Source organism: Magnolia sinica, chromosome 18, assembly GCF_029962835.1.
Source record: "Magnolia sinica isolate HGM2019 chromosome 18, MsV1, whole genome shotgun sequence".
Classification (NCBI taxonomy): Eukaryota; Viridiplantae; Streptophyta; class Magnoliopsida; order Magnoliales; family Magnoliaceae; genus Magnolia; species Magnolia sinica.
The window spans coordinates 20899418-20921793 of record NC_080590.1 but is presented as its reverse complement, the minus strand read 5'-3'; the positions used below and the strand labels follow the sequence as shown (position 1 = coordinate 20921793).

Genomic DNA, 22376 nt, shown 5'->3' with positions numbered 1-22376 from the left:
TTGCCACCAAAGGTATCGGTTGGACCACCCTATGTGCTGAGCAACATATGATCCAATCAAATACTACCACGTTAAGCCACAATCAATGTCTGTGGTGGCAGGGTCACACCACCCATCTAACCCTACCACTAGTGACCTTTGTGGTGGTAGGACTCTGGGGCCTCACTAGGATGCATTTTATGTAAGACTCCTATCAAGTAAGCCACACATGATCATTAGTTTATATTTGACTGTTGGATTATTTAGATTGAGTGATTCAGTGAGCTCTACTTTAATCATGATCATTATAAATAGATTTGGGATGAAATGCTTGAACTACTGTTTCCATACTCAGTTATTAAGCCAGATTTGAAAACTCACGGTGCAGATATGCTAGAGGAGAAGTGTGATAGGTAAGCTTTTAGTCTTCTTTCCTCTATATGTACAGATGTCTTGGTCCTCACCAACATGAGAGAAAACCTAAATCCCATTAAATCGATCATTTTATCCATACTATGCCTCTCAACAACGGCCTAATCAAATCCAACCCCATTAGGTCATGACCAAATTTCTATAATAATAGAATCACTACTCATCTCCACCAATGACCACGTTGTTGGCAGTATGCTTTACCCATCGTGATGTACTCATTTTATCTGTTGTCCATGTATTTAAACCAAGAGCCTGAAATTGAAGCCCATCCAAAGCTCATGTAGACTACACCACGGAAAAGAATGGGGATTGAACACCTACATGTGAAAACTTCTCATGAGCTATAGAAGTATTGGATCAAACAGATATACATGTTTTCCCTCAACAGAGGCCCGTGTGACCTTATGAGCAGGATGGATGACAAGTAAACATCAAACTAAGAAATGCTCTAGTTCACCCTAATTTTCAGTGCTCTTAGTTGAATCTGGTCACTTGGAACGGTCCAACCCATCTATGAAGTCCAGCATACATTTTATACACTAATTTGACCTTACTTTCTATGATCATCCTTGATTTGATCGTCCACATCTAAAAATCAAATGATTCATAAACCGTCGGCATCCATGGTATGCATGTCAAGGCTCCCCACGGGCCAGGCTAGCCGGCCGTTCTTTATCACAGCATGGCCCACTAAGTAAAACTTAGGCCTAAGCGACGGCCCAGGTCCGTGATGGGCAAAACATATAGGCCTCTGGCCCAGCCTGTTCGCCCTCTTTTGTGCATGAACCTTGCCGTTGATTCTGTGGGTCCCACTTTAGATGTGACATACAGTGTAAGTATAATGTGCCATAAAAATGCTCTTAGAAACCCTAAGCAGGCTGAACTGTGCCGAAGCCCCCAGCTGGGTTGAAGGGCTTTTAGACACGGCCCAAGCTTGGACTGACTTAAATGGAGAAATTCTCAAATCCACTCATCAAGTGGACCACATTTGTATTTTGTTATCTATCAATGAATAGAAATTGTTTCTATTGTGTGGCCCACCTGATGGTTGGATGGGGTTGATTTTTACAGAAGATGATCCTCATGGTGTGGCCAATCTATTGGACCGGTTGGATGTTGCATGCCCATGATAGATTGGATCGTTATTAAGTGGAACCTAAATTAGGGTCAAACTGGTTGGATGTGATACTTCATCACTTAAGTGGACCCGGATTAGCTACTGACGGCTGCAGTAGATATCTAGCTACTGAAGTGACGTCATCAAGTTCCCTAGGCCTCACCATGATGCATATCATTTTGGGCATGAAACAAAGAATAAGCCAGATCCAAAGCTCAAGTGAATCCTACCACAAAACAGTGGGTCTTAATAAGTTTTTAATGGTGGCATTCAATCATGCAATTAAGAGATCACGGTTGATAGCGGAGGTTGGGCCATTAGATTTTAATGGTGGGTCTTAGAAAGTTTTTAATGGTGAGCATTCAATGACGACTGTTTTCCACGGTGTGGTGTGGTCGACATGAGATTTATATCTGTTTCATTTTTGGGGTCATATAATAAAATGAAAAATGTATGAACGGTGTAGATTTACATTGAACACATCGAGGTGGGCCCACAGTCAGGCTACCACTAACGTGGCTGGCCCCCGATCCCAGCAAAGCCGTGCGCCCGACAATGTCAATCAATCCCCTTGGAAGCAGCTTCCTCGGATCGGCGGACCCTGACTAGGGTCATTAGAATGTTTATCTGCCATCTTATTTGTCACGCCCCAAACTTCGGTACCCGAGTTGGCCAGGCCTGAACTCGAATTCCAGGACTGTGAGTTGTACTTAGACAAAATATACATCACAACCTACATTATTTTCATGCATTTTCAAGGCAATCAGAGCAACTAAAAAGGATCAAAATAATTATCATTAAAATAACATCTACAAATCAATAATTAAATATTTAGTTACATTGACATTCAAAAATAATTAATAACAACATACATTGATCTTTAATTAACTTCTAAATAAATAAGGAAAAAAGTCTTCAATCTTGCCCAACTGATTCTTCATATATAAACCCTGCAAAATAATCTATACGGGTGTAAGCGCGACACCTTGTAGGGTCACATCCTTCTCAAAATTGAAAATTTTACGTTAACACAAATTAAACTCAATAATACAAATATGATTAATTACGAGTATTAAATTGTCATTTTACATGACAACAATAATAATTTATTTTTTTCATAACAACAAAATAAGACAATGCAGTCATCTAAAATCCTTTTGGGTTCAATATAGGGCAGAGTACCCGTGTGTGTTGATCCTTTTAGGGAATGACCCTCGGCAGAGCACCTGGTGAATAAACTTTTAGGGTAAATACCCAGGGCAGAGCACCCGTGTGTATTGATCATTTTAGGGAATCGCCCAGGGCAGAGCACCCGTGCCGATCCTTTCGGGAATGACCCTGGGCAGAGCACCTGTATCAAAATAACATAATGGTCCTTTCAGGGCAGAGCATCCATAATATAATTAAAAGCATTTAACAACAATCAAATGAATTTATTCAACCTATTAGAAATCAAATAAATGCATTCTACATCATGTAAAACTAAAATTAAATGTCTTAAATCAACAATACGAAATAAATAATTAATAAAATGAAAGTATATAATAATGTAGTCTTTTCAATTGGAAAAATCACCTACCTGCTATTAGAGTGATAGTTTTGATGTGATAATGGATTCTACATGTAGATGGTCTGGGTCCAATTTCGCATAAACTCAATTCAACGCACATAGACTAGTAGCACTTGCTAAATATTTTCAATGTAAACGATGACATCTCTACACAAATCATATATGTGATTTATTAAGACCTACACTAAGGTTTCTAATTATCTAATATTAAAATATAAGAAAATAACACGTTAAATCACTGAGTTGACTCAGTGAGTCGACTTAAATCGAGGCTACTCTAACGTATGAGGTCAAAGGATGGAGATTAGAAACTTAGCTGATAAATGACTTGAAATTAGAATATGGAATCAGCTCGGATGATCGAGCCAGCGAGTCATCGGGTTGACTTGCTGAGTTAACTCGATGAAATTATCTGCTTCTCTTTCTTCCTTATTTATTTTCTTCTCATTTCTTCTAGCTTTTTCTTCTGATCTTGTCCAAAATACGTCGTGCGAACAAATGGAACCTTACAAAAGAGTATTGGGCAGGAACTAGCTAGACGGTGGTGATTGAGCTGATGGTGGCATTGGCTCATATCCGGGCTGTCATCGAACTTGAACGTGTAGCCACCAAACCAGCTAGTTGTCCCCTCCTTCAAAACAGTTGGCTTCCCGTCGTTGCCCGGACATGTCAGAGATATCTTGGCTTTGAAGAGTGGGTAGTCGAAGAAGGTTATCTTCCCGTCTTTACATTGGTCACAAAAGACACTGCCTTTGACAATGGCTACTACCCGAGCTTTATTTACACCCGCAGAAAGCAGAGGAATAGCAAGGAATAAGATTGAGGAATCCATGGAAAATGGGAAGCTTTTTCCGAAGTTTGGAGCTTTAGAATATAGAGAGAGATGGATGGATTGGAGGTTGAGAGAGAGAGAGGTTAGGTCGTGCGGTTACGGTGCGAAATGCAACCGAAGGAGGAGGAGAATGGGAGAGAAGTTAGGCCGTATGGTGACGTGCACTAGCACGTCACTACATTGTGTTTTTTTTTTTTTTTGCACGGTGGGCCCCATAGGGATGACGTGATGAATCCACTCCGTTCACTGGTTTTATTAAAACATTTTAGGGTATGGGCCAAAAAATGAGATAGATCTGAAGCTCTAGTGGGCCACACCATAGGAAATGATAGGATTTAGTTCCCACCGTTATTTTTAAAAAAATGGGCCGTTACATTCTACTCTCCTTAACAAAATTTTATCCTCGAAATTTACTATATTATCGACTACACTCGAATCTCAACGTAGATGGTACGATTTGGTGTTGGCGCATCCTCTATCTATTACATTCCCTCAAATGGTGGCTGGCGTACCAGTGTTTTGAAATTTGCTTAGTATCTGGTGGTGTGACAGTTTATCCTTGTGCTAATGTAAGCGTCGTGAAGACCTATGATGTTGTCATTGTTGTCATTGTTGTTATGGTTCAGGTAGTTGTTGAGATTGTCGACGTGGTCCTTGGTATGGATACAATGTGACGTGTACAACGAAGGTTGTTGCTAAGATACTCGGTATGGCCGTGGAGAACCTATTCCTGCGGTTGAGTCTTCAAGTGATGGTTGTGATTCTGAATGTTTCATCTAACTTTGAATATTGTGGCTCCTAGTGCGGGGTCGGTGATGTCCACTGCCTATTCACTTGATCTGTTGTATGACGGTTGGTGTGATCTTGCTCCAGATTAAATCTCAGTGCCTAGTTGTGGAAATTATTATTATTTGTTTTTATTTATTATTGGTGCATTGAGTCCTTGCATTGTAGTATAGTGGCATCACACTCTTGTATCACGTTGTTCTATGGTGGTGCTGAGTCATCATAACCTTGAGATGAATCGTTGTATTGTCGAGGTGTGTCCCTGTAAAGTTGAATTATATTGTCTAAGAGTGGTGTCATGGTTGGGTGTATTTATGAGTATGAGGTCATGACGCATGGCTCCTTGGGCTTGTATGTTGATGTTCAGTGGTCTAACTTGTTGTTCACTCCCCAAGTATAGGGTTGTGATATAGTAATAAACTCAGTAAGACCAAGGTCGAATCCCAAGGGACTGAAACCTGTACGTTATTTGAAACTAAATAGAACTAGAACTAGACTGAGATAAAATCTAAACTGAATGAAATTGAGGGAATAATTGTGAAATAATTATCTAAAATTATAGAATTCAGGGAAAGAAAATTAGGGATTCAGAGCATCCACTTGTAGAGATCAGGGAGATCTTATGCCTGCATCAAAAACTCAACTGAACTTAGAGTCTATCTTCATCCAGTTAAAAGGTGTAACTATGAAAATTAAACTGAACTTCCTTTAATATAGTTTTAAAGAGATGAAAGGTATATGAATTAGAATGGATTCCATCACCAAATCATACCCAGGAGACAAAGTAAACAATAGAATTAAACTAATTATGTATGAAGGTTAGGAAAGGTACCGTCATCCGACCATGCCCAGGAGATGATGGTGAACAACAGGGCTTCCTAATGTCATAAACATCAAAAGGAGAAAGAAATACTCAAAGCCATCGCAGATCTATTGTAATTTCAGTCATAACAGACCATTAAAGGTTAAAACATTCCCTTAATAATCAAACTAAAATCAAATTCAGTTCATAAATTAAAATTAAATTAAAAGCATAAAATAGAGTCTCCCATCTCACTACAAGCTTCACCTCTTAGCCCTAGCTAAGAGGCTTAGCCACACATAAATATGATGAAGCTAAGTATCTTAAAGGAAAAAATAAAACATAGAAAATAGAATAGAAAAAGAACCAAGAAAAATCTCTCTTCTGCTTTATGTTCTCCCCTTGGAATCCCTACAAATTGAATGCCCCCTCTCTCTCTCCTTCTTCTCTTTTTAGAAAACAAGGAGGGGTGGTGGAGAATCGGCAGAACTGACCCTGTTTCTGCAGTCCAAATCACACAAGAACCGGACTTTGTTTTGCACAGCCTTGCGTACAACCAGCTGCATTTAGAAGGATGATCAGGACACTGATCGTCCCAGCTTTTGCATCTGTCTTCATGGCTAGGGTCAGTCCTGGCCTGGTCTCCATTTGGATAGTTCGGATCACTGATCCGATCACGGACAGTGGCCTATGTAAACAGAGAGAAAATCGAATTTCTTCCACTATGCTACTGGTGGGGCCCATGATTAAAATCAGTTGGGAAATCCACACCGTTCATTAAAATCCTGGCGAAAAACCAGTCAGGAATGGGTACCTTTTCTCTAGTTTTGGTGTGGTCCACTGTATTAACTCACTTCATCTTACGTTTTTCATCAAGCTACGTCTGTACATATGAATGGGACCAAAAAGGCACATAGGCGAGGGTCACGTCTACCCAAGAGATTCAATGGACGGTCTGGATCATCCATTTGGATGATGAGTGGGCCCTACTACTGAAAAATGGATGGACAGCGTTTGTCCGCTGTTCCTTCGCAAGAAGAAGATGGGTCAGCCCGTCACCGTCCGGTGCGCGTCCAGTGCACGTATGCACTGTGCACACTCAAGTGCAGGTGCAGTCCACTGTGATGTTTGCGAGAAATCCGTACTGTCCATCCTTTTCCCCATCCAATTTAAGGTGTTGAGTTCAAAATTGAAGCGTATCCAGAGATCAGGTGGGCCCTAATTCAATGGTTTATGGGATGATCTATTCGTTAGGACACTTTTACAGGGATCGAACGGATGAAATTCGACGTGTACAGTTAATTTATAGTCCTCAAGCCATGTATGAAGTTTTGAGCTGAACGGATGGTGAGAACCTTATGATCTTGCATTCTGGACGTCTTTCGGGCCACTTGAGCTTCAGTTTCTCGATTTTCTTGGATCCATGGCGTGCAAATCTGTTGATCTTGGTCTCCTGGGGTCTGTCCCATGCTTTGGTGAATTCTGAGTATTAAATATCATCTTTTAGCACCCTGTTTCAGTCCAAGCACCTAAAGTCACCTTGTAACACAAACACAATTAAGATAGACCGTTACGCAGTATCATGTTTGTAAATCTAAGCAATAACTGGGGTCTAATATACAATATTTAACCCTCAACACTTGTCAATGTGGTTGTTGAGGAGGCCTTAAAATGTCTTGTGGATGACCCTTGCTGTTGTGATCATGGTGGAGGTCGTTGATGCAGTTGTCAAATTTGTCGTGGCAATCCTTTTGGATACGACAGAGATGAGCTCAAGGGATGGTTGTGCTGAAGAGTATAATGGAGATTGTCGGTGTATGGATGGTGGCATATGCTATGGAGGTGACCGGTAAACTTGTTGAGGTCTGGGTTCTTATCTTTATGGTTAACGGATACAAGATGATTGTTGACGTTAAGGCACAAATGCTCCTTGAGTCCTTAAATATAAGAGTTGTCAGGGTAAAAATGAAAATCATACTAGTACTAGAGTTAAGGCGTACGGCATAGATGTGCAATGTGATCTTCATATCCTGAGTTGTAGTAGGCTAACGTGTGATCTCGGTTAGGTCTAACTCTTTTACTAACTCTATCATACCTAATAATTTACCAAGGCTTAAGGATCTCTTAAGGCTTACCTAGTTACTCTTAGCTACTTACTCATAATTAATTTGTTCTCAAGGGTATCGGGTATAGGTGTTTATGATGGAGTGTTGTGACTTATATCGTTCAGATATAATCTACCATCGATTGGACAAGAATTTTTTTTAAAATTTTTTAATTATAAGTACGTTAAAGATTTTGTAGGATTGCAAGGAAGATTAGATGGTGTAAAAGACTTACACATGAAGATCAAGAGAATAAGAGCTGTGATATGTACTAAGTTTGTAGTGCAAAAAAAATTAGATTATGAGGATATTGTTCCTGGTATGCAAGTATTGGATTAGTCTAAAACTTTTTAAAATGATGCATCTATTATTCTATTGTACCTCTATAAAATTTTAGCTGAATCCAAAGTTGATAAAAAATCCTAAAATTCGGATAATTGGGTCTACCCAGAAGTAAACAATTTCTAACTAGTATATATATAAATTAAAATCGATATAGGAGAAACCTATATTTATATTTTTGTATTATTTTTCTATAAAACTACACTTGTTAATCTACAACTGAGATTTTGAATCGCCTTAAACGGAGTCATAATTAATTAATTATGATTTTTATAATTCAAGTATTTTATACTTACTATTGCTGTCCAACTCACCGTAATAGGCTAAAAATTCTTAAAAATTTCTTAGGGTCTAGTTTTGGGCTGTTAGTTCAATGTCAAGCCTAATTAATATCATATTTGATGTCATTCAGATACATAGGTTTTTTTTTTTTGTAAGTTCATATTTTATTTTAATTTTAATTTTAATTTTTATCACAAAAGCAAAAAAAATCTTATATTTAGATCTCTAATTTAATATCTATCATAGGTCCTCAAATTGATTCTAGCCTAGGCTTAATCTAACCATTAGTGTAACATATATCAAAGGTCCTTATGAGAATCTAAAACCTAGGCTTTGATACCAATCTGTCACGCCCCGAAATTCGGTACCCGAGTTGGCCAGGCCCGAACCCGAATTCCAAGACTGTGAGTTGTACTTATATAAAATATACATTGCAACCCACATTATTTTTATGCATTTTCAAGGCAATCAGAGCAACTAAAAAGGGTCAAAATAATTATCATTAAATAACATCTACAAATTAATCATTGAATATTTAGTTACAATGACATACAAAAATAATTAATAATAACATACATTGATCTTTAATTAACTTCTAAATAAATAAGGAAAAAAGTCTTTAATCTTACCCAATTGATTTTTCATATACAAACCCTGCAAAATAATCTATACGAGTGTGAGCGCGACAGCTCGTAGGGTCACATCCTTTCCAAAATTGAAAATTCTACGTTAACACAAATAAAACTCAATAATACAAATATGATTAATTACGATTATTGAATCGTTATTTTACATGACAACAATAATAATTTATTTTTTTCATAACAACAAAATAAGACAATGCAGTCATCTAAAATCCTTCTTGGTTCAATATAGGGTAGAGCACCCTTGTGTGTTGATCCTTGTAGGGAATGACCATTGGTAAAGCACCGGTGTTGATCCTTTTAGGGAATGACCCTCGGCAGAGCACCTGGTGAATAAAATTTTAGGGTAAATACCCAGAGTAGAGTACCTGTGTGTGTTGATCATTTTAGGGAATTGCCCAGGGCAGAGCACCCGTGCCGATCCTTTCGGGAATGACCCTTGGCAGAGCACTTGTACCGTGCTGATCCTTTCGGGAATGATCCTGGGTAGAGCACCCGTATCAAAATAACATAATGGTCCTTTCAGGGTAGAGCACCCATAATATAATTAAAAGCATTTAATAATAATCAAATGAATTTATTCCACATATTAGAAATCAAATAAATGTATTTTTCATCATGTAAAATCAAAATTAAATATCTTAAATCAGCAATACGAAATAAATAATTAATAAAATGAAAGTATATAATAATGTAGTCTTTTCAATCGGAAAAATCACCTACCTGCTATTAGAGTGATAGATTTGATGTGATGATGGATTCTACATGTAGATGGTCTGGGTCCGATTTCACATAACTCAATTTAACGCACATAGACTAGTAGCATTTGGTAAATATTTTCAATGTAAACGATGGCATCCCTACACAAATCATATATGCTAATTTATTAAGACCCACGCTAAGGTTTCTAATTATTTAATATTAAAATATAAGAAAATAACACATTAAATCACTAAGTTGATTCAGTGAGTCGACTCCAATCAAAGCTACTCTAACATATGAGGTCAAAGGATGGAGATTAAAAACTTAGCTGATAAATGACTCGAAGTTAAAATATGGAATCAGCTCGGATGATTGGGCCAGCGAGTCATCGGGTTGACTCGCTGAGTTAATTTGATGAAATTATCTGCTTCTCTTTCTTCCTTCTTTATTTTTTTTCTCATTTCTTCTAGCTTTTTCTTCTGATCTTGTCCAAAATACATTGTGCGAATAAATAGAACCTTGCAAAAGAGTATTGGGCAGGAACTGGCTAGACGGTGGCGATTGAGCTGACGGTGGCATTGGCTCAGATCCGAGCTGTCATCAAACTTGAACGTGTAGCCACCAAACTAGCTAGTTGTCCCCTCCTTCAAAACGGTTGGCTTCCCGTCGTTACCCTGACATTCAGAGATATCTTGGCTTTGAAGAGTGGGTCGTTGCAAAAGACACTGCCTTTGACAATGGCTACTGCCCGAGCTTTATCTACACCCGCAGAAAGCAGTGGAATAGCAAGGAATAAGATTGAGGAATCCATGAAAAATGGGAAGCTTTTTCTAGAGTTCGGGGCTTTGGAATAGAGAGAGAGATGGATGGATTGGAGGTTGAGAGAAAGAGAAGTTAGGTCGTGCGGCTACGGTGCGAAATGCAACCAAAGGAGGAGAATGGGAGAGAAGTTAGGCCCGTGTGGTGCACGTCACTGCATTGTGTGTTTTTTTTTTTGCATAGTGGGCCCTATAGGGATGACGTGATGAATCCACTCTGCTCACCAGTTTTATTAAAACATTTTAGGGTATAGGCCAAAAAATGAGATAGATTTGAAGCTCTAATGGGCCACACCATAGGAAATGGTAGGATTTAGTTCCCACCGTTATTTAAAAAAAAATGGATTGTTACATTATCCGTTAATAAGGTCTTTGAAAGGACCAAACAAATATCAGCTTAATCCAAACTTAGTGGCCACGGGAAAAGTCCGCAGATATCGCGAATTGCCTTGTACACTCCGGCATGTAAGCCGTGCTGTCAAAACCGAGGTGACGGGTGGGAGATGAGAGTACTGGTTTGGAAAGAGCCACACCCTACTTGGGAATCAATACTAACATTGAAGTGAGGTTATCTTTACTCAATCTACTACTCGGTGTAGTTGAACTGCCCATGGTTTGTAAGTCCCAAAAGAGGTAAACGGGTCTTTTCAACTGGTCAGTCTCATGAGAGGAAGCGAAAATGGCATTTGCATTTCCGTGGGCTTAAGCCACGTGGAACACACCGTACGTCATGTCCCGGCAATGTCCACGTGAATTCCACTCCGTTTAATTATCACTTCGTAACAGTGTGATCTTATCCGAAGGTTATAGTGGAGCCTGCTGGTATAGTACTCGTCACAGTAATCTAATCCCACCATCACGTGAAGCCCATCCAAAAAGCGGTCCAACAAAATCTACTCCGTGTGTTAGTTTTCCCAGCTCACTTTTGGACATGAGATGAAGAGGAAGATCCAAAAACTCTTGTAGGCAACGATATAAAAAACCGTGGGCATGGAAACGCCTGCTGTTGAGATCTCCCAGGTTCACACTGAAGGTTATATGCCATCCAAACCGTTCACATGGTATCTTCAACTGGGATGAGCTGAAAGCACAAACGTTAATTTGATCTGAAACTTCAGTGGCCCTGCATTTGTTTCACCCTCCACGTGGTTTTTCCATTTGAGTTTTGGATCTGCTTTATTTCCCGGCACGATCTTAGTTACGCTTCCATAAAAAGGGGGGGGGGGGGGGGGGGCAATGATTTCTACCGTTGAAAACCTGTTAGGGCCCACCTTGATGTTTATTTGCCATCAAAAAACCTGTTAGGGCCCACCTTGATGTTTATTTGCCATCAAATCTGTTCATAAGTTCATAAAGACCTGGAGGAAGGAAAAAAGTCAAATGTAAGATTGATTCAAAACTTTTGTAACCCCCGGGAAGTTTTCAATGGTAGACATTCAATCCCCATTTCTTTTTGTAGCAAGTGTGGTACACTTAGGGCTCATTAGGCCAACTGCATTAGGTGGGATTAAGGTGGATGAAATTATAAAAGTAATAATAAATGTATAAGGTATTGTCCTTGGATTGGGTGTATCCCATATTTTTCAATACCATATTTGAAATGTATGCAATTAAAAAAGTAATCTCAGGATTTCCTTTCAAATTACACTTGGGTAAAGGAAAAATTCATTATTTGTAAATTACATCTCACACTTTTCAGTACAAGGCTCATTTTCCAAAGCCTATAAAATTAATTTTAATCTCATCTCACACTCCTTTTAAACATGCCATTCCCAATCTCGAGGTGAGATTAGCAATGCAGTCCTATTTAATACAACTTAATACTACTGGCCAAACATGCCCTTAAGGTTTGTATTTAATTCATTTTTAGAGCCATGTCCTAAAATTATCTCGTAAAACGGATGAACTGTGTGGATATAACACACGCATCATGTTGTGGTCCACCGTGCTTCGTGACATCATCACACCATACAACCTGATCGGCTTCCACAGGAAGCAAGGCACGGGCAATTGGAAACGGATTGGCTACTCCCCTGGCACCAGCCCAGTCGCTAGTGGTCGGTGGACTGTGGGCCCACCATGATGTATGTGTTTCATCGATTCCATTCATACATTTTTAAAGATCATTTTATGGCTTGATCTAAAAAATTAGAGGTATATAAATCTCAGGTTGACCACACCACATGAAAACAATAGTGATTGGATATCCACCATTAAAATCCTCCTAAGGCCCCCTGTACTATTTATTTGACATCCAATCTGTTGATTAGGTCATACAGGCCTAGATGAAGGGAAAAACAAAAATCAGCTTGATCCAAAGCTTTTATGGTCCCCGAAATGTTTTTAATGGTTGACGATCATTCAACGCTGTTTCCTGTAATGTGGTACAATTGAGACTGGGATATACCTCATTTTTTATCTCATACATAAAATGATCTGTAAAAACATATGGACGGAATGGATGAAAAATATACATCATGGTGGGGCCTACAGAGCACCTACCACCAGCCATTGGCTGGTGTCAGGGGGAGTAGCCAATCCGTTTCCCGGGCAATTCGCTTCCCTGGTCCCATCCACGAAATATAGACGGTCAAGGTACTTTTCTAAGAAATCATTAACTTGAGACAGTTTTCCTGAAAAGCCCGAGTCTAATGTCGCCTTAGCGAAGAACGCTATCAAATCACCCTATCAAAACCTTAATAAGAAGTCTAAAACAGGTAAAATCATGTCTCTTTCCTTTCATACTGAGTTGATTATTTCACTTTGGAATCTATATATGCATATGCCTGTTTTCAAAGTAGATGCATTTTCTTTTCCTTTTCTCCTTCCACCAATATCCCAAACGGCACTTTTATGATTCTTCTTACTTTCACGGCACTTGTATTAACCTAAATCATAGCATGATTAAGACCAACCATATGGGAGTGGCCCACTACTCAAAAGCCACCCAGATCAAATGATCCTAGCCGTCGCTTCTGCAGGCTTCTTACATTTTCCATCAATTTAAAGGTGGAGAATCTGATGGCTAGGATTTCCTGATCGACATGAAATATTAACTGTAAGCCATCCATGGTAGAGACCACTAGATGGACAGTCCTGATTTACCATCCACACTGCCACGTGTACAGATGTATCCATGGAATCATCTACCCTAAGCAATGTACTTGAAAAGTGCCATGAAGAGACTAGACATAGGATTCCATATATGGTTAATCTTCAACTATTTTAGACGTACTAAAAGCCAACATAAATAGGCCAAAACATGCACAGTCATAACAGCTAGCCATGCAACAGTAAAATGGAGAGAACCACATCTCACATGCATGAAAACTAGATATAGCTTACATCCTTCGAATTCGTCCAACACAGTTCAAACAAAATTCCAGCAAATGAAAATCACTCACACAGCCAATGCTACATCTGCACCAAAAAAAGAAAGAAAGAAAAAAAAAACAGTGAAGATGTTGATCAAGGTAAGCCGTTCTTCAAACTTACGTGGGTTTATACGGTCTACAAATCCAGGCCGTCCACCTGGTGGGCCCTACCATGGATGACCCACAGTATAAAAACAAATGGATGAATATTCCTAGCCATCAATGGAATTACTCCCTTTGAATGTAGGCATAGGTATATCTTTATTTATTTACCATTCACTTACAGGGCATAATCGGATGGATACAACTGCTCGCTTGGTTTTTTGAACCATACCATACTGCAGATGGGCGGTCAGGATTCGTTTGCTTGAAGCGTGAACAAGAACAAAAAAAACTACCTTGAAGTAAAGAAATAGTTTCATGTGTACCATCATCATTCCTCGAGCCGCCATGCATGGGCCCACCCATCAGTGCATCGATCGAGCCGTCCGCTGCAGGATGGATCTTCTTCTTCAACACCCTTCTTATCATCTGTCCATAAGTTAAAAGAAAATATGAAAGACGAAAATCAATATCATAATTACAGCTAATCACGTCATTTAAAAAGAATCAACATCATAATTACACCTAATAACGTCCTTAATCCCAGCTAATCATGTCCTTGACTTCAAACGTTCCCTCTCTACTGTTCACTTTGGTGGGGCCCAACTGAGTTATTGGGCTGTTTTTGTCAATGGCCTAACATCAGATGCCCGCAACTGACGGACTGATTGTTTTTTTGACACGTGGGGCTATTCTACTCGACATATGTTCGTTACCCAACATATAAGAGTCGTTTTCATTCTAAGACACCGCGTCCGGTGCCTCCTAAAGCGAAAGCCACAAGCATATTTCAAGGAGAGCAATTAAGAGAGTATAAAATCGTAGACGGAAGAGTAGAAAATGTTAGTGGTACTCGTGCGAGTAGGATAAACATAATCGTACTCGCGGTAAGACAAGCGAGCATGTTTCATATTTCAAAGAGATCCCGTCCGTTCAGCAGTCGTTTAACGCCATGAGTATTTCACAATCCAGAAATCAAGCTGGTTTGTTCATCAGGTTGACTACACTTCATTGTTGAATATGGATATCTGTTCTCCAGTGTAATCAACGTGATGAGAGGATTGGCCTTATTTTCTGGCAAGAGAATATAAAAGGTGGGACCGTCCTGATGAATGGACCAGATCTTGAAAAACTTTGCCACGGGGCCACGTGTGTGGACAGCATGACTGTTATCCTGCTCATGTAAGTGGGTGCACTCATAAGGCTACTCGCACGAAAAGTTTTTACTTTTTAATCCATGCACTTGACTCGGTGTGCCACCCGTGTGCAAGATCAAGGCCGTTCATCAGGCTAAATAGAGAGAGAGAGAGAGAGAGAGAGAGAGAGAGAGAGAGAGAGAGAGCCGTACTCGATGTAGTTTTCTTGCTGGACGAGAATCCTCCCCCTTCCAATGAGCGCACGTGCGCACGTGCTTCGTACGGCACGCCGTTTTCTTCATGGAATCCGTCAGAACAACGCCGGAACTACACTTACCAGATTCAGCAAAATCAGCTGCATCTGCCGAGAAAAGATCGGCCAAAGTCGTTCTCCCTCCATTTCTTTTCTTCTCCTCCGAACAGCCATCGTCAAAATCTGGAGTCTCAAATGATCGAAGGAGAGGATTATCGGCAGGAACGTCAATCGATGGACGAGATTTCCATGTTTCATCTTCCACGACACAAGAAGGGCTGTCATTTTTGGAAACGATTACCTTCTCTACCTTCAGTGCGAAGGCCTCATCTGCCAACGGATTCAGTTCATCTCTATCTCCTTCTTCAACGGAATATTGGTCTTGGGTTTGGGAAAAGGTCTGGAACTGATCGAGGCCGAACGTGCCGATGGTTAGGATGCCGTCATGCCAACCGTCCATCACATCGACTAGGTTTACGTTCTTGTGGAGTAGAGCTTCCGTATCTCGCTCGCACGTGGGGTTTGATGACGTCATCTCACCGTTAGGGGACGAATCTGCGTAAATAAAAAGAGAAATAAATATCTTTATTTTATTTTATTTTATTTTTAAGAGAGAGATTGAGAAATTTGGATGTTTGTGATGAAAATGGTACCTTCTTTAAGGGGAAAAATGTGGTAGTCTACGTTCTGATGGAGCTTACGGTGCAGCCAGTCGAATATCTGTTCAACCAAGAAAAACAGAGAGAGAGAGAGAGAGAGAGAGAGAGAGAGAGAGAGAGAGAGAGAGATTATAAGACCATATGAGATTTAATCAAACGATAGAAATGCATGTCTTTATTTTTTGGGTTACAATGGGGCATTTCTCACCTTCATTTTCAGAGAGAGAGAGAGAGAGAGAGAGATGTCAGCCTTACCAGCTTCAGGGCGGATTTATAGAAAAGGGTCCCACCATGCCAGTTACTTTTGCCTCTGCCGCGACTCCGGAGTCAGGATTGGGAAATGCGGCGTACATCGCTAAGAGCATCTCTCCGTTGGATTTTTTTTTTTTTTTTTAAAATAATAATAATAATACCCAACTATTTGGATTTTTTCGTTGCACTGCCTTTATTTTATTTTATTTTATTTTATTTTATTTTATTTTATTTTTAATTGCTTTTCATCAAGCTACCTCACCAATTTAATTAGTTATTTTTCATTCTATATCTAACGGACGTTAGAGCGATTAATGAAAGGGAATTTTACAAAAAACTACCTATTAATATAGGATTTACATTCCCTAATTTTTTTTAAAAATGTTTTAAATAAATTACATCGTTAATCTAAATAAATATCATTAGAGTATCTTCTGTTGCGTTTATTAAGGTTGGCTAGCCCATGCCATTAAATACATTGGCAGCTTGGGTGGGCCAAACGTTCACGTTTATGTGATATCCATCATGACCACTAGACCTTGATGTTTATGTGAAATTCATATTGATCATCAGGTGACTTACCGTCAGCATAGGGCCAAAATTTAACCCTATCCATGATTTAAGTAGACAAGGTGATTGGAAACACCTTGCAGAGCAATACTCACTTACCAATAGAGCAAGGCATCAAGTCGAGTCAAACCGAGTTAGGGCTGACTTGACTTGATCTGGTTTTAAAATATGCTTGACCTAAACTCAATCCGACTCGATACCGAGTCCAACATGCCTGACTCGATCCCAGTTCGGTCTACCATGGATTGATCCGGACCGAGTCCGATCCGATCAGAAGTACCGAGTCGAGTCGAGTTGCCACCGAGTCGGATTGAGAAATGAGGGAGGGAGGGAGTGGAGAGGAGAGAGAGGAGGAGGAAGAGGAGGAGGGTGATGGTGGTGGGTGGTTGTCGGGCTTGGAAGAAGAGGAGGATGAGGGAGGGAGGGAGTGGAGAGGAGAGAGAGGAGGAGGAAGAGGAGGAGGGTGATGGTGGTGGGTGGTTACCGGGCTTGGAAGAAGAGGAGGATGAGGGAGGGAGGGAGTGGAGACAAGAGAGAGGAGGAGGAGGAGGGTGATAGTGGTGGGTTGCCAGGCTTAGAAGAGGAGGATGAGGGAGGGAGAGAGAGAGTTTGAGATCGGGTCCAGTCGGGATAGGGTGTGGCAGGTAGGGTTAGAGAGTTGGGTCAAGTCGGGTTTTGAATTGAGTTGAGTCTAACCAGATCGAGTTTCGGTTCGAGTTGGGTCAAGTTACTGGGTAACTTGAACTCGACTCGGTTTGAGTTCGGATTGGGTGAAACCAACTCGGTTCGGACCAACTCACCCATTCGGTTCAAGTTGAGTCGGATTTGAATGAGTCGGATAAGTCGAGTTAGCCGAATCGAGTCGTTCAGTGCCCACCTCTACTTACCAATTTGGTTCCTTTAGTGTGGCCAAATGGATTTTTGTGCTCCAGGCATAAATTTTACCGTGACATCTAATAATTGAAATAGATTTTCATTATGGAGGGACTTACAAAAGTTAAGGGTACAATTCTCTCCCACCTATTTCCTTTGATGTGGCCCACCTAAATCATAGGTTAGCTTGATTTTTTTTTCTCCTTGGACTAATGTGGGACTATATATCTAATGGTCAAAGTGAATCTCATATACGCATCGCAGTGCATCCCGTAGAAAATAAAGGTGTTATCCCATTGTGAGCGCCGCCCTGCTAGATTTCTTGATCGTCCAATCTTATGACGAGGACAAAAGAAGTAGAAGTATGCGTGTCGTGTCACTTTTGGGATAATGGTCGAGTATAGATGTTTAGTTTGATTTGGTTTTACCTCATTAGCTATGTAATACATTTCCAAGAGAAATAGAATGATACCTTAGGCATGTTAGAATGTTTTGGAATCACCACCAGTTAAATTGTGATTTCAAAATCTATGGTCGGTCAAAACCCGTAGAATTGTTGAACGGACAAGAGGTCCAAGGAACCCTCAATTAGGATGACTCCTGTATTGATCTACACCATAAACGTTAGGTAAGAGCCATAGTTATGAAAAAAAAGGAGGGGATTAGATACAATTTTTCGCCCGTATACTTGTACGGTTTCTACTTGATAGGGTTTTATTAATTTATTTAAAGATTCTATAATAACTAGTAAGATGAGTAAAATTAAAGAAAAGAATTGAGCAAAACTGGAAATAAATGAAGATATGTGTGGAGTTAAAATTGATTTATCTTAAAGAGGTAGGAAGAAAGGGGAAATCAAACACTCTTATTTGAAAAGAGATGGTTGGATGTCCCCGATCGTACCCTACTCGTCACTTAAGGTATTTTGATGATCGACTAGTATGGAGATTGCTAGTGCGTTTATATGGGTGCACTTAGAAACAAAATTATGACTTTCACTCTATATCACCATTAGCAACTGCCCTCACCTTTGAACATTTTCCTAAACACCATTTTTAGAGTCTCACTTTACCTCCCCCTTGCAACTCTCTTTCACCCTCCATCTGTTTTTGAATGGCTGCCATGAAGGGTTTTTATACACGAAAACTTGTGGTCGAGATGGTTTTGATAGCTGCCCTCTTAGGTTGTTAGTAAGAGAGGGGAGTTTATAGGCTAGGTTGCCCTTAGAAAATGTAATTTGTTGGTGAAAGTTGAGGAGAGGTGCTTTTTCATTATTTGTTTATTCAATATTTGCAATTGACATTTGATAAGATGATTGAGTCCTTCTAGTGCTCGCCCAATGGTTCGATCCAACTGAAGCAAGGGCCAGGACCTGCCTCTTGATATCAAGTAGGGTGTCTACACCCATAAAATTTTATTTTTTAACAGATCAACGAAATATCTCCTGAAGAGGCGATTCCTTAATTTTTGACCGGGCAGGGCCCACTATAATGCGTATGTGAAATCCACTCCAATCATTAGATATATAATCATGTGTTAGGTCTAGGGATAAAAAATTAGTCTGACCTGTGAGTTAGGTGGGCCACACCAAAGGAAATAATTGGAAAGAGACCATCATGACCACTATCTTTACAGTGTCCACCATCCACGATGATGATTATATGAAATCCATTTCAACCATTAGATGCCACACCAAAATTTAAGCTCGAGGCCCAAAATTAGTGTCCATACATGATTCAAGTGGGCCACACCAATGGATATAATTTGGAGGGTGAGTATTATCCAATACATTGTTTCCAATCATGTAGTCTACCTGAACCACAGATGGAGCTAAGGTTATACCCTGGACCTAGCAAGGCCTGACATACTTGGTGGTCAGAGTAAATTTCACATAAACATCATGGCCCACCTATCTCAACAGCACACGTGGCCCAATCAAATCCTTCCACGTTGGGTCACCACCTACGTAGGTGGTGGCAGGGTCACCACTCAATCCACCTCCTTCATATAAAATCCTTTTTAAATTGTACCCGATCACTCATGTGAGTACAGAAATGGGTGAGAGATTTGTACCTGCTCATGAAAGCGGGCCTTTTTGCTGCATGTGCTCATGTGGGCTGGCCCGGGCCAGGCACCATTAGGCCCAAGGCTGACGCATGCATGGGCTTAAAGTAAAGGGCCCATTCCAGAACCCAAAAATCAATTCGGCCCAGCTTGACTTGGCTGTGGATTCCTCTCATCCAATTAAACAAGCCCTTAGCAGAGCAAGGAGGACACAACTTGCCTGCTAATATTGTTGTGATGATGGAGCGTCATCCATGGAATTTGTGATTTCGCCGGTTTCAGTAAATCAGAGAAGCTACCACAGCTTCTTGTTTGTAGAATCAATACGGCTCCGATGTTTGGGTATGCAACCATTACTTGGGAAGAAATATGGCCTCCTTAACAGCTGAACTCAGCATTCAAACAACCATATCGACTAACTTGTAATATTGTAGTTCCTATTAAGATAAGCTTTAATACTATGTTTTAAGCCCAAGAACAGTGCTGTCAATGTGCCGGGCTCATTCCAGCAAAATCAAAATTTTGAATAGGGACAAACTGTCAGGCTTTAACAGTTCAAAATACGAACAGATGCCAACCTCAAACCCGGCCCATTGACAGTCCTATCCAAGAAGCCGTTTGGGCCCTACAATATGGCAAAGTTGAAAAATGATTACGTAAATGGATTTTAATATGCAATGAAATGATGGTATTGCAACATTTTGTTGACTAACGGTCCAGATTCAATGTAACTATGGCCTATTTGGAAGTGGTGTTTTTTGGGCATTTTCCTTGTGAGAGAAATGGATTGCATGGCACGGTTTGCACTTAATAGGAGGTGCGCACGTATTTCCCACCCATCTGATATTGGTGGGCGGGCATCTTAACATAATTTCAAATTTGACATTTCAAAACAAGTTCCCACTACCCTTCTTTTACAGGTTGCAGATAATTCATATGTTGACTCTCAGCACTCTTTGGGCGCTTTGCGACTGTCCTTCTTTAGAAAATATGATTGTCGTGTCTGAAGGTGATTTTTTCTCATGAGAGATGATTTTGCCAGTATAGGCACCCTAACGTTTCTCATAATGTGAAAGGAAAGTTATTTGATACTCAGTAGAGTGTGACCCTTGATAGTATGTGACGCAGGGGGAGGACGTGAGGTCGAGCACCGTCTTCCTCAAGAGGATAACTATTCCGAATCCACGGAACTTCTCTGGACTCCTCACAGAGACTTCTCGAATCCACGAGGAAAGAAAGCAGAAAATAGAAATAAATTCTAATAAATTCGAAATTGATTGATGAATAATTGATCGAGTTCACAACCCTTTAAATAAGGGTATCAAGCAATGGGAAAGAAATCATAATCAAACTACAACTCAAACTCCTAGAATCCGCGACTTACTATAAATAGTAAACTTACTATTTATAGACGGTCGTGATGTCTACTAGTGCGCAAGGTTTTCGGCCAAAAATAGTAAGTGTCCTATTTGGCTTCACCAAACTGTTCCCCTAACTATTCTAAGCTCTTTTCACGTTGGGCGCAACTCCTAAAGCCCAACGGATGAAGAGTTATAATCAAACTAAAACTTACTATTTATAGTAAAAACGAAATTAAAACAGGGAAACGACCGTCAATCAAGGGGTTTTTCGCAATTCCGGCCGGCATAACCCGGCATAGCCGGGTTGGTTGGCTAAAGTAGCTCGTTCTACCCCAAAATCATATATTTTACGTCAGCTAACTCATTCCGGATTGCGAGATACGCCCGATCTAAGGTCCGATGGTCCGGATCACTTCTGTCGTCGACCGGGCCTTTTCTGATCCATCTTGGCCATGAAACTGTCCGCGACCCGCTCTACATCAGTCCCCTCCACTTCAAAAGAACTCGTCCTCGAGTTCTCATCATGCGCTGGTTCATGATACTCGAACAAGTCCGCGACGTTAAAAGTCCGTGAGATCGCCATGTCATCTGGAAGATCAACAACATAAGCGTTGTCATTGATCTTTCGGATGATTGGTACCGGTCCAATCTTTTTATTCTTCAACTTGTTGTATGTTCCGGTCGGAAATCGTTCTTTGCGCAGATGGACCATTACTTGGTCACCCACCTCGAACACTTTTTGTCGCCGATGCTTGTCGGCTTGCTCCTTGTATTTTTCGTTCGAGGCATGTAACTTGGTTTGTACTTCCGCATGAATGCCCATGATCTTGTCAGCCATATGTTCCGCTGCAATGCTCATGCCCGGGAGCTTGGGCAGAGGGACCAAGTCTAGTGTGTGGCGAGGGACTCGTCTATAAATAACCTGGAACGGGGATTTTCCTGTCGAGCGGTTCACCATGTTGTTGAATGCAAACTCCGCTTGAGACAAAGCCAAATCCCACTGCTTCGGTTTTTCTCCTGAAATACATCGAAGGAGGTTTCCCAACGTGCGATTCACAACCTCAGTTTGACCGTCAGTCTGTGGGTGGTAGGCGCTGCTGAACTGAAGTCGTGTATCGAATCGAGTCCACAAAGTCCGCCAAAAGTGGCTTATGAACTTCGTGTCACGGTCAGAAGTAATAGTCTTGGGAACCCCATGTAGCCGCACAATTTCTCTGAAGAATAGATTCGCCACATGTGTTGCATCGAGAGTCTTCTTGCATGGAATAAAGTGCGCCATCTTGGAGAAACGATCTACTACCACGAACACCGAATCCATGCC

At 40.5% G+C, this 22376-nt stretch overlaps 1 protein-coding gene across 2 annotated transcripts; it reads right to left on the bottom strand.

Annotated features, from left to right (window-relative positions):
* Positions 1-13544: 13544 nt before the first annotated feature.
* LOC131233403 (protein TILLER ANGLE CONTROL 1-like) lies at positions 13545-16198 on the bottom strand. Of its 2 annotated transcripts, none has more exons than XM_058230094.1 (5): positions 16144-16198; positions 15930-15996; positions 15236-15831; positions 14184-14316; positions 13545-13831 (listed from the first exon to the last, which is right to left on the bottom strand). In XM_058230094.1, the coding sequence occupies exons 1-5, from the start codon at positions 16147-16149 to the stop codon at positions 13812-13814; spliced, it is 822 nt and encodes a 273-aa protein (XP_058086077.1). In that variant the 5' UTR covers positions 16150-16198; the 3' UTR covers positions 13545-13811. The 2 variants fall into 2 exon arrangements, with proteins under 2 accessions (XP_058086077.1, XP_058086079.1); XM_058230096.1 differs by having other exon boundaries at positions 14214-14316.
* Positions 16199-22376: the final 6178 nt, after the last annotated feature.

Coding starts and splice junctions, on each gene's coding strand:
- LOC131233403 (XM_058230094.1), bottom strand. Junction 14,317..15,235: donor CAGCAAGAAAACTACATCGA/GTACGGCTCTCT, acceptor ACTTATGGACAG/ATGATAAGAAGGGTGTTGAA. Junction 13,832..14,183: donor AACTATTTCTTTACTTCAAG/GTAGTTTTTTTT, acceptor TTTTTGGTGCAG/ATGTAGCATTGGCTGTGTGA.